The sequence below is a fragment of the Gambusia affinis genome, linkage group LG18 (assembly GCF_019740435.1).
Source record: "Gambusia affinis linkage group LG18, SWU_Gaff_1.0, whole genome shotgun sequence".
NCBI classification, from domain to species: domain Eukaryota; kingdom Metazoa; phylum Chordata; class Actinopteri; order Cyprinodontiformes; family Poeciliidae; genus Gambusia; species Gambusia affinis.
Genome location: NC_057885.1, coordinates 17,425,705 through 17,438,237, shown reverse-complemented (window position 1 = coordinate 17,438,237; position 12,533 = coordinate 17,425,705). Strand labels below are relative to the sequence as shown.

The following is a 12,533-nucleotide window of genomic DNA, read 5'->3' as shown; positions in this document are numbered from 1 at the left end:
ACTGCAAGTGAATTGGACCAGTTTCTAAACTGCCTTAAGATATTTTATTTTTTATTTTTTTGTAATTTGGCTGTGTTTTAATGAACCGTATTGAAATAACATGAAGAAAATCACAAAGGAAAGCGTATTTATCAGTCACTTTGTTCAGCAGATGGCAGGATGAGCTGTTCTTTTAAACTCTTCTAAGGAGTTGCTGTGGGCTTCTGCATCCGTCTGTCAGGTCGTCTTAGCAGATCTGCAGGGTGGAGACGGAGACTCCAGGCCTGTGAGGAATGTCAAGGACGGAGGGATGGAATGACATTGAAAAGACGGAGCAGAAAATATGACATGCACAGACACCGGGTAGGAAGGAAGTGTGAGGTTTTCAGAGTAAATTAGACTGCATGTTTATATGTAAATGGGTCAGTTGGAAAGAGCAGCATCCACATGGGACTTGTATCTTTTTTGCTTCTTTTGTTCTTGACTCCATGAGAGGACAAAAGCACTGAAATGTTGACTGTTTTCCAGGAAACCTTCACATTCAGAGGACATTGTAAACTCTGTAGTCCCAGGACGCTGCCTCTCTGTCACAAACCACTCTGGTAGCAAGAAGCAGTTTAGCTAAAAATACTCAAAATTGACAAACAGAGCCTTGGCTATGACACATTTATTGCTTGCTACCATCTTTATTTAACAGATCTTAATGTCCGTGGGATTCAGAGCTCATGTCTGAAGCTCGTGTTTCATGTGGATAAATATACTATGCTAAGCTCATTTACAGTGAAGATAATTTGTTCTCCCTGACAGACAGGTGGAGGGCATCTAAACAGGCAGCTATCACCTCATTAACTGCTGTAATTGATTGATGATAGTACACACCATAGAAAAGCTAAATTCAGATTCTAGGAAGGTAACGCTTCAGTTTAGGATTTAATTACTGGGAGAGAATCAAATTAAAGGGCAGCCTTCTTGATATACAGTTAAAAACAAAGGTTTTGTACATTATTTTAAAGCTAAATAAAGTGTTGAACACCACTGGACAGAAAAAAGCTCTGATATGTAGTTTAGCTCACAATGTAATGTGCTTCTTTGCTAATTTTAGGTCTGTGTGACTCTCATACCCCACAAAATGTCTTCACATTCTTAGGTTTATAAATAAGCATTTAACAGGTTAAACATAAACTAAGTTTCACTAATGTGTAGGGATTTGATACTTAATGAATCTCTAAACTTGGTCAAAATGCTAACTGCTATCCATTTGCAGTTAGCATAGCTTTGTCTGGCTAAATAAGCTTCAAATAACGTCTCAACACTTTAAAACAGATTTTTACAAGAATTTGGTACATTAAAAAATAAATGGTAAAAAAAAGTAACAAAGTTCCATCCTCTCAAGTACTTGAGGATGGAAGAACTAAATAAAAAAGAAAAAAAAATTAAGCTCATAAACAAACATGTTGCGTCGATGAGAAGTTTAAAAATCGCCCACTAGTGTCCGAAACATAAAGTGCAGGCAGTGTCTGTTCTCGGTAAATTGTAATATGTTTGTAGGCTATTTAGTGACCAGCTGACAACTATTGGCATCGTTTTCTTGTTTTCTTGTTTGCATCTGAAACAGTTAAATGACTCAAACCAGATTACACTGCTTTCACATTCTTTAATCTCAATTAATAGTTAAAAACATTATTCTGTGGATGTATTTCTGTGGTTAATGCCGTTGACATAATGCTAAACTTTGCATCTGGCTCACAGTTTTTGATTTATTAACTTGTTATTTTCTTGCGATTAAATGTGAATTATGCAGTGGAACCACAAACTAATTTTTGTTGACACTCACAGTATATGATCTCTAAGGATTCTAAGAGAAGTCAAACCATATTCTGCACTTAAAATTCATACAAAATGATTTAAACACCTGATACAGAACCTGGGAGAAGCATGTTGATCATATACCGCATGCCACATTTTCAGCTAACACCTTTATTGGAGAGGTTTTCTCTCTTGCTCCTCTTGATCTGCAGTACTTTAGATATTTCCTTTCTCCAGCACACCTGGATCAAATTAATGCAATAATCCTTCAGTATTCTACATAACGTGACAATCACCCATTTATTTAAGTAAGGAAACACTTAAAACATGCATGACAGTAAATCCTGAAGACTGTGATTGAAAGCTACTGCTCTATGGGATTAACCTTGGGGCTAAAATACTGTTTTCAGTCTTTTTATGTTTCAATGATTCATGGGTCAGAGTTTAGAAGCCTAACACACAGCTTTGGATGAAAGCGCTGAAATTTTCATCAACAAAACTCTTCTCTGCACGAAGAGTGAAAACCGGTTTCCCACCGGAGAAGATTGAACATTTATAGATGCATGAAGTGTGTGTTTATACTGGAACCAATTCCTTTTCACCTGGAACGTATATAGCAACACATTTGGTTACTTTCTGTTCTCCACTTCATCACATGAGTCACTGAAACCAATCTGAACGTGGTTATAATTGGTGGGTGAGTGTATCTGGTAAGTCATGTGCCTCAAGCTTATGGCTGGTTAAAATATGAAGAAAAATCATAGCAATGTTAGTTTATATTTAGGGGGAAACACTTATAATCATTATGCTCAATTACTTCATCATTAATCTTGATAAAATTATCTTATCTCAGGCTAACACTTTGTTAAAATTAAATATGCACAGACAGTCCAAATAAATCTGCTTAGTGTTCTGTTTTCTGCTTTTATATATAAGGATTTATAAAAATCACTCCCACTTGTCCTTCTGTAGGTTATTGGATATCTCACTTGGTGTATTATTAGAACGTTAAATTATAGATTATTTATCAGTGCCTGTTTGTAAACGGATCTTTCTTTCTGTTTCCTGCTTTGTTCACCCCGTTAACCTCCATCCTTCCCTCGTTTCGTTCCGTTTCCCTCTCAGGCGACCCACCTGTGGGTTTCCGCGACGTCCTGCTGCGCGACGGCCCCGAGGGATTCGCCAAGGCGGTGCGAGCTCACCAGGGTCTGCTGCTAATGGACACCACATTCAGGGACGCCCACCAGTCGCTTCTGGCGACGAGGGTTCGCACTCACGACCTCAAGACGATCTCCCCGTTCGTCAGCCACAACTTTAGCAACCTGTTCAGCCTGGAGAACTGGGGAGGTGAGCTCACTTCTGCTTCACGTACTCATGGACGTCAAACGTGCTGCTGTCACATATTTAAACTCCATTGTGAAATTTTTTTTGTTGCATCAGGTTATTGCAACTGTAAGGATCAAAATACCTTTTATTTTTGAAACACATCTTGTGTTTTCCAGCCACAGAAAATCATTTTATAGCACAATTAAGTAACTATGTTACCTTCAGTTGTAAAAATGCTGCATATATGAAATATAAATTAGAAGTATTTTGACTTTGTAATTCATTTTCCTGAAATTGGGAGTTTTTCTCTATAAAAACTCCTGCGCTTTCTGAATCTCTGCCTTCAGGAAGTCATCACAACATCGCTCCTGTATTAACATTAAACATCGAATTACCTGCATAATTCGCATAATGAGCTCAGCAGATGCACAGTTCAATCAGGTGTTTGCTAATTACTTCTGGCTAGTCTGAAGGAGTGGACTGGGGGAGTCACTAATTTTCTGTGAGGCAGAAGCTTAGAAAATGCAGCTGCACTTCAAAAGTGGAGCTCGGTCCTCCCAGGCATTTTGAAAAAACTGACTGGTTGCCATGGAGATTAAAGGACTTCTCAAAGGAAAAAATAAGTTTTTGATGATATAAAAGCTAAAAGAAGTAAATTTTACATAATTCTGCCCTTTTAAAAAGATTTAAACAGAGTGATATATTGTGCTAAACAGATAAAACATTACATAAATAAAGAAATGGAGCTAAATTAAAAAAAACAACAACAAAGTTTTCTGAATGAACTCACAAACTACTCTCCTGCAGGTTTGAACAAAACCAGCCAAATGCTCCACCTTCAGTCCTCCAACGGGATAAAATAATGGCTTGGTCAACAGTATCTAGTGATACCATTAGGCCTAAAAGTATCCAGAATCAATCGCTAACTTCATTAAAAACCTTCAACCGTTGCTGATTCAGCAGCATGTCGACCTTTAAAGGCTGACTGGAAAACTTCCAAAATCCCATTTCTACTCATAAAGTCGTTTAATTGGATGGAATCAGTTTTTAAAGAAGGTTTCATGATTGGTCCAAAATATGAATATACTGAGGTCCAGTGTTTGCTTCTATTTTACCGAACGATGCTTGAACCACTCCACTTGCAATACAAATATTTTTCCTTTTTTATGTTTATGAAAGGAAACAATATACTCCTGTGTCTTTGGTAGAAGAAGCTGCTTTAAACCCAACAGAAAATAATTATTTTGCATCAAAATCACATTCCTAAACATGAGTTTCTCAAATACAAAAGAACTAATGATCACAATTGTTTATTAATAAAATATGATTAAAATAATCTTATTTAATTATCATTATTATATTCATTGATTTACCATGCTTAGTCCTGTGTGAGTGGTTTACATCCCAAAGCGACCTGCATGTGCAGAAGAAGAAGGTTGGCGTCGCACTACAGCTCTTTGTTAAAGTTTGGAGTCAATATCTAAACTGAAGGTTTTGTTGCTTTGCTGACCTCAGACTGCATCAGGTTACATCATGTTTATAACACTAACAGCTCAAAAACATTGAAGTTTTTATGCACTTAATGATCATAAAAATGTGATTTTCAGTTTGTGAAATGGCGATCACCTCTTGGTTCATCAGAAGAAATTGTTCCAGTTTTGGCCTCTGGTCGATTAATCTGAGCTGCAATCCACTGAGTCTGTTCAGATTATTTTTCTAGTGAAGTAAAATTGAAGCAAGGAAGTAAGAAGAACATTTCAGAGAATTAGGAAAACAATGGGTCTGTTCCAGACTTCACTGATTTAAGTGCAGCTCTGTTATTTTACACAAAACTGTGACAATCTTGACATTGAAAAGCTGCTTTAGTTTTATTCTTTCAACCCAACAAACAGAAAAGTATTTTCAGTGAGTTTCCACAAAGAAAATGATTATACCTTTCCCCTGCCTTTAGTCATCGCAGAAATTCACTTGTCAATAAAACTTCACAAGGCATGAACAATCCAATCATGTCTGAGCAGAAGATGCAATTACACTGAAATTGGACAGAAAGAAAACGTGTGCATCGGGTTTGAGCTCCTTTCTTTATAACGTGAATCTGGGTCGCTTTGAGCAGGTTTGGAAAAAAAGGCATTTTCTCCGGTTTGAACCCACGAACACTTGGGACAAGTTTCCAGATTGAAACATTTAATCTGCAGTTATTGTAAAAAAAATAAAAAATAAAAAAATCTCAGAGGAATTGCTCTTTTATTGTTTCTAAGGCTTTAAGGAAAATGAGAGCTAAGCAACAGCCTTTGTTGGTTTGGCTTTTTATTTCAGTGTTTGACTCAATTTTGATAAAAATTACCTTAAAATGCTTGAGATCTAATTTTTAATTTGGCAGCAGATCATAAAGCACCACTTAGAGCACATGTGTCCAAACCCAAGGCCTGTGGGCCAAATCTGGCCCGCCATAGCTTTTTCTGTGGCCCTCTATATTCTAGACTAGCACTAAGTGTGCTTAAATATTATTTTATTAGTCAAATTAATGCGGTTTTTATCAGTTTACTGCCAAATTATATCAATCAGTCCCTCCAGTTTCTTGTGAATTATGGTGGGAATTCGCAAAAAATCCACATTCTGCTTTTTGTGCATAGGTGGGAGTTTATTGCAGATTTTTCTCAAAAATTGTCAAAATCTTTCTTTCTTATACTAAACCCCTGCATCAGTCTTAATTATAGTCCATGATCTATACAAAGAGTAATAAAAAAAATCACATTTACCAACATAAATAAGTGCAAATATTTCCACTTTGAATTTTATTGCAAATAATCACAAAATAACTGTAAACCCCTGGAGGGACTGAAAAGATGTTCAATATTATTTAACTTTAAGAATTGTTTAATATATTAACAGTTTGTAAACAAATTTTATCAATACATTCTGGCTCAACTGACCCAAAATGAAAATGAGTTTGACATCCCTGAATATGCAGGAAGGCAGTTCACTGCAGTAGTTAAGATTTTAAATACATAGTTAATCCTATTTGTGGAGTTAAATTTGTCTTAAATTCATCAGTTTTCTTACAAGACTCACTTTAAAAGGATGATATTAATTCACCTTAGCTTTGGAAAAGCAGTCAAGATAAAACAAATGTTTGAATGAGTGCTGAGACTATTAACATCCGTGTTTTACCTTGTAGAAAAAAGCTGAATTTGTATCAGGAGAGCCTCACTGAGGTGCATCTCATTACATTTTGTAAACCAGTCCTGAACGCTAGAATTGCTTTGATTAAGGCGGATAAACCCCTTTTACAGTCTTCCTCATCTGGCACCAGAGACGACATTAAGATGTGGATTCCCATTATTTTGAATCAAGGTGTAACACAACCTGACTGGGAGGATCCTGGATCAGTAATGGTTTGTTTCTGGGTTTATCTCAGCAGGATGGAGCGATCGCTGAGACTTTTAAAAGCAGCGCTAAACCGCGGCGCAGTCAGCGGGTTTACTTCACTGATAACAGACTCAGACATTTAGCTGGTTCTTCCCCCCACTAATGTTTTTATCTCAGCCTTCGTTACTAGAGATGAGTAAACCTTGAAGATTTTTTTATATTTGGATAAAATTTTCTCCACCAGTCTCACTTTAGGCTTTTACTGCTGTAGAAAAACTGAATTTCAATAACAGATGGATATTACCTTGCAGCTCTTTTTATCCCATCGTACTAAAAATGTTGTGAATTACTCCTGAAGCAGTTTCTTCATTGTCTTCTGCTTATCAGAGATTCTGCAGCAGCAGAGCCACTTAGAGGAGAGGGAACCCAGAACATAGTCTTCTCAGCAACAATACAACGTAAATTTATCATTTTAAGGCATAGAACGTGTAAAAGGATGTTTACATACCTCATAGTCTGGTAGATTTGGTTTGATTGGGGACCAAAATGGCAACATTTGTTACATTTTTATCTGGTGCGGTTCATACTCACACTGCAGTGAGTTAAACAAACCAAACGCACTGGGCAACCTGTTCCCCTCCTCGCCTGTGGGGGCGCTGCATCAAGTACCACTGAAGGAAACGACACAAAATCCTCTGAAGAAGACATGAGTGCAACTTCCTTCTCCACCAAATAAAAACAAAAATTGAATGGCATCCGATTTCAGTGGTTGAAGGGTTTCTCTTTTGTTGGTGGTAAAAGACTACAAGCCATTTTTCCCGCTAGTTCTTGACTCAAATGTTTCTTTTAATTGTTTTTACCCAGAATGCCCTTTGATATAGTCCACTTCCTGCTTTTGGAGTCCATTTGGTATTCAAATATGCATTCAAACAGCTCCAGAGTTCACTGTAACAGAATCGTTACCCAGGTTTTTTCTTTTGGTCTGCATCAGAGTTTGTTGCTAAACAGGTCCAAGCAGGGCTGGTGTGAATACCTACAAACTCAACACCAGGGATCCATAAAGGTTCAATTATCAATAAAGGTTCCATTATCAATAAAGGTTGATCCAATGGTAGACCGCAGAAGCTTGGAGAAGCAGAGTAGCTGTTCACAAAGGCATAAAAATCATGCCTGATGGTTTTGTGTGCAATTCCAATGTAGCTGAAGTGAAAGAAACTATCAAGCCTTTAATTTTTGCTCGTTGTGTATTTGAGCTTGACTCTTCCTAGTGGACCCTAAGCTGCTCCCAGACCAGAAGACGGTTCTGGTTCTGCTCCATCTTCTTCTCTCCCTGTGTGAAATGCCAGATAAAAATGGAAACCTTCAGGAGGCGTTCTGATTGGATAACTGAACCACCGCAGCTCATTTATTTCTAAAACTAAATCAGCTGCTCTGACAGAGAGATCTCATTCACGGCTCTGTGTGTGAGTTTTAATGAGATCCAAACCCTCAGAACTGCATTTAATAACAGTGGCTATCGCGTTCTGCTCAGAAATTAACGTTTTTGGGAACTGCCCTCCAATCTTTGGAATTTATAAACCTCAAATCTGAAATTCAGAGCAAATGTTAAACACAATCAGACCAGATCTTGAAAACAAACACACTTCAACATCTGACTTTTTTTTTTTTATCCCACATTTTTTGGGATAAAACACAACCAAGTCAGTGACGTGTGATCAGGAGAGACACACGTCTCTGCCTCACCTGTCATCATGGACAAACAATATAAGATCATTTATGCTGCTATTTTCACCTTGTGGTTTGTACTATAGAGTATTTATTTTTAATTTAGCTTAACCAATTCTGATAATTCTTTCTTCAAAATCCCTGAATTTTCTCAATTTCCCATCCACTCTGCATGCCAGTGATGTATTTGGCAGCTTATTGATCTCAAACTGCCTTTGATGCCCACAAGAGACGTATATTATTAATGGCCGAGATGCTGAAGCTCAGAAAATTGAGATGTTGATGGAAAGGAAAGAAAAAGTCAAGAAAATAGCAAAATTAACACAACTACATGTTTTCCTGAAATCGTGCAGCCTCACTTGCAGTTTACTTATGATAAAAAGTTTGCAAACTACTTCCCTCAAAGTAAACTTTCCAACAAATTTTTTTCCTTTGATAGAAAAAAACCCCTCTTCAGTTTCCTTTTGTAAAAATTGGAACCATCTCCCTGATCTTAATTGTTTTCTGGTCCTTCTTACACACATCTCCAGCAGCCCAACAGTATCACGAACCTTCAGCCTTGAGTTTTTTTTTATCTTTTAACCAGATCAAGTATTAATGGATGTGCTAAAACACCAATAAAATCCATGGAAACACAACCATGGAGGCGCTCAGGCCTTGAAGGATTCCACCCAATAATTAGTGGAGTGCGCGGCGTTAATGAGAGCAACTGCAGCGGTAAAGGCTGGGATCACATGCTGCACGTTAATCTAGCGAGTTCCTGCATCCGAGTGAACGGTAAATACATCTCACTTTGTGTCGGCCTCTTTCAGACGGCGCTCGTGTCTGAACTGTGCTCGTGTCTTGAAGTGTAAACGGTCTTTCGTCTACACGAGGAAGTCAGAAAAACAGGATATACATCCACTTATATGACGGCAGAAGAGCATCACTGAATTTGGAGGATGGTTAACAACTCTAACATGACAGTTCTGCAAAGGGCTGAATTACGAGCTTTGGTGCATCAGATTCATTTGTTTTCCTGAGCTACAACAAATGTAAGAAGAATGAGGCGAGGTCTCCTGAGAAATTGTCCATTCCTGCTTGTGAGTCAAAAGCTACTATAGCTTTTACTATAAAAGTAAGAAGGTTAGTGGATTTAGCATGGATAGTAGTAGCTATCCATGCTAAATCTTCCTGCAACATTTTATTTTGGTTTAATAATTTAGTTATTTAAAGAAGAAGTGTTTCTCTTCCTGGTTTAATTTTGTGTTTTAAAAGCATTTAAAGCAGAGTTATAAATCTTCAAACAATCTCTCAAACCTAATTTTATTATTTATATAATTTAAATGTTTTTAAATATTTTTCTTACAGATGTAAATGCTCTGATAATTTACTGTTTACAAAGGAGCTCCTCATTATTCAAAAGTACAATTCAAGTATTTAAGTTAAAATTAAATTAATTTCAGGCTTTACTCCCTGTTCCAAAAATATTTGAAAGAAAATATTTCTTTTTGAACACAAGTTAATACTTGTGTTCAAGTATTAACTTGAACACGGTGAGTTAATATTCTCTTGAATTATGTTCACATTGTCAAACATTTAAAAACAAACAGCCTCCTGTTTGAAAATGTGCCTCATGAACTGAGACTATTTTAGAGTCCAAACCAGTTTTCAAAATCTTTCTCACTGGAAACCTTTACTGGGATGAACTCAAGCAGAGTGGAATAAAAACGTCTGAGAAAATAAGAATAAGTCTGAAGGATTTGAATTGCAATGTTATACTGTGATGTCACCATGGCAAGCCTGTAGGAACCTGATGTCTTAAAGTCCCCTGTATTATATTTGTATGTAATAATTTATATTGGACATATGTGGTAAAATCCTAAAGTGTCCACATTAGTTTGGTCTGGATTTATTGCTTCTGGTGGAGAATTACGTTGCATTTCTCAGGTCAAATAAAAGGTGACATGACCATTCAGACTGTAGAAAACTATTGGATATTTATCCTATTTAGTATCTTATATGGAAGTGGCACTAATTGTTTTTTGGGGGGAAGTGAAAGGATTGTAATTGGGCCGTTCAGACAGCCATGAAAAAAATCAGACATGGTAAAAAAAAAAAGAAAAAAAAGTTGGATTTGAGCCCAAGTTGTGCCTTCATGTGTTATTCTGAATACTTTGGATGCATCAAGCAGGTAATGGAGCTACTTTTAATCCTTTCATGACAGTTTTGACATAAACAAGGAGTTTTCATCACACTGTAAACCTGCAGATCCCAGTAGGTCATCGGTTTCTGAACGATCAAACGCTCTAAAATCCACTCTCATCCCCACTCTGATGCTCCGATTGAATTTCAGCAGGTGGTCTTAACCCCGACTCACTGACTAAAAGCTTTAAAATGCTGCCAGTGATTGGCTGACATGCAGGTAAAGACGTGTATCTGTTAAAGAAGGTGAGCGCTTCAGTCATCCTGTATTCCCAAAACGACGCAATCACCTGTGGGAATAAAACACAACCTTCAAAATAATTTAGTTCCTGATTAAATATAAGAAGTCCAACCTTTAATAAAAATATTTTTTGCTCAATTTGGTGGAACTGGAACATTTGGATATAAAGTCAAACAGCTGGATTGTTGTTGGATAACTTCTACATGGATAAGTTTGATTTGTCTCAATCTGCAACCCTACAAGGTCATTAAAAGTGACTTAAAGACAATTCAGGTATTTATATTTTCATCTGTTTTCACATTAGGAGATGTCATGTTTCCTGTCTCTTTTGGTTTGCACAGGACCAAAATTTAATTTCTCATCATTTTGTTCTGTTCTCATAAGAGATTCCTCCCAGCTTTGCACTTAGTCATTTTAATTTCTCATGGGACATTTTTGCTTCAAATTGGAAGTAAATTTTTAAGTAAAGACTCCAGGATCTGCCTTGCTGTCCTCAGCCTGCTGGCTTAAAGCCTCCTCTCTAATGAGCGCTGGTTGTTTTTATCCGTTTTTGAAGGTTATTTTCTGTTCAGCAACAAGAAAACAAACTAGGCGTTTGGTTTCTTCCTCGTTTTACCTGATAAAATCAATTCTCAGGAAACATCATCACCTCATTGAGTTTGCTAAACACTAATTAGACTACAGTGCAGTGAAAGGTTCATCTGCAGTACGCGTTGCCTCACAGCGACGGCTCGTAGCAGAACCTCTAAATAGACCCTCGTAAATCAGTGAACGGCCACAGGAGGAATGGATCCTGCAGCCGTCCTGCTACGATTTCCCCAAACAGCCCAGTAATCAGAGAGTGATCAGAGAAACTGAACGTCTCTGGTCTCTACTGGCCTCGCTGGTGTCCAGAATGGATCGCTCGAGGGACCGATGAATTCTTGAATATTGAACGCTGTGTCCCCTTGCAACGATGTTTTGTTTTTAACACTTTTGTGGTCTTAGAGAGGGAATATTGCCTTCACATGTTGCAGCTGCTTAGAGGCAGAATGAATCATTGAAGAGATTAAGCCTGTGAAAGCCCTTTGAGGATTAAGTCTCTTCCCGATATAGCGTTCCTCGCTGCTGTGTGGAAGATACATTAAAATGAACTGGGTCACACAATGCAGCTATAACGGCTCCTTCTGTTTGAGCTGCACACGTTTTTAAGACAATGTACAGTCTTACAGTCTTGTTTTAGTTTTTGCTTGGTCATGCAGAAACAGTTTGAGTTTGAAGAGAAAAGGCGGCTCGATTAATCCAGAGCAACAAAAGGAAATCTCAGATGACGTAAAAATTGACCCAGCTGTAAAAGTATCACACTTATTAGCATGTGTAATTGCAATTTGAGTAAAAAGTGAGATAAATGCTTTGATGTTTATTATGTAACTCAGTGGGTTGACTCTTGGATGAGTCATTTTTAACCTTTATTGGCCCTCCATCATTGGCTAAAGAAAGTTTAAGAGCTCAGGAATGCATGTATATATTGCCAGTTGATTTTTTTCCCCAATAGAAACTATGCTTACTTTAAAAGACATATTTAAAGATTTCTACACATTTTTGTTGGGTATGCTCAAAACTGTAGCCCACAATCACATTCCTGACCATATTTGAAGGAGAAATAGAGCATAAGATAAAAGGAAGAGAAATGCTATATGCGGATTTTATGGATCATTGATCATTAATGGTCACAAAAGAAAAATAAGTAAGGATAGAACGGTCAAATGTGTTAACATCCAAGATGAACAGGATTCAGGAGCAATATTCTCTGAAATTTATGCTCCTGTTCTGACCTGCATTATTACTCCTTTTTGTACTAAGTATCAACTCCCAGTTATCTGAATCTCTGGGTGTTTTCCCATCTGATAGTCCAGAAGATTCG

The 12,533-nt window shown here is 37.3% G+C and overlaps 1 protein-coding gene across 1 annotated transcript in view; it reads left to right on the top strand.

The window, feature by feature from the left end:
• The window catches only part of pcxb (pyruvate carboxylase b), a 333,693-nt gene that overhangs the window by 266,956 nt on the left and 54,204 nt on the right, over positions 1–12,533 (top strand). Inside the window, exon 14 of the mRNA XM_044098259.1 lies at positions 2,911–3,132. Coding sequence (XP_043954194.1) covers positions 2,911–3,132 — 222 coding nt within the window. The remainder of the gene's footprint in view (positions 1–2,910; positions 3,133–12,533) is intronic.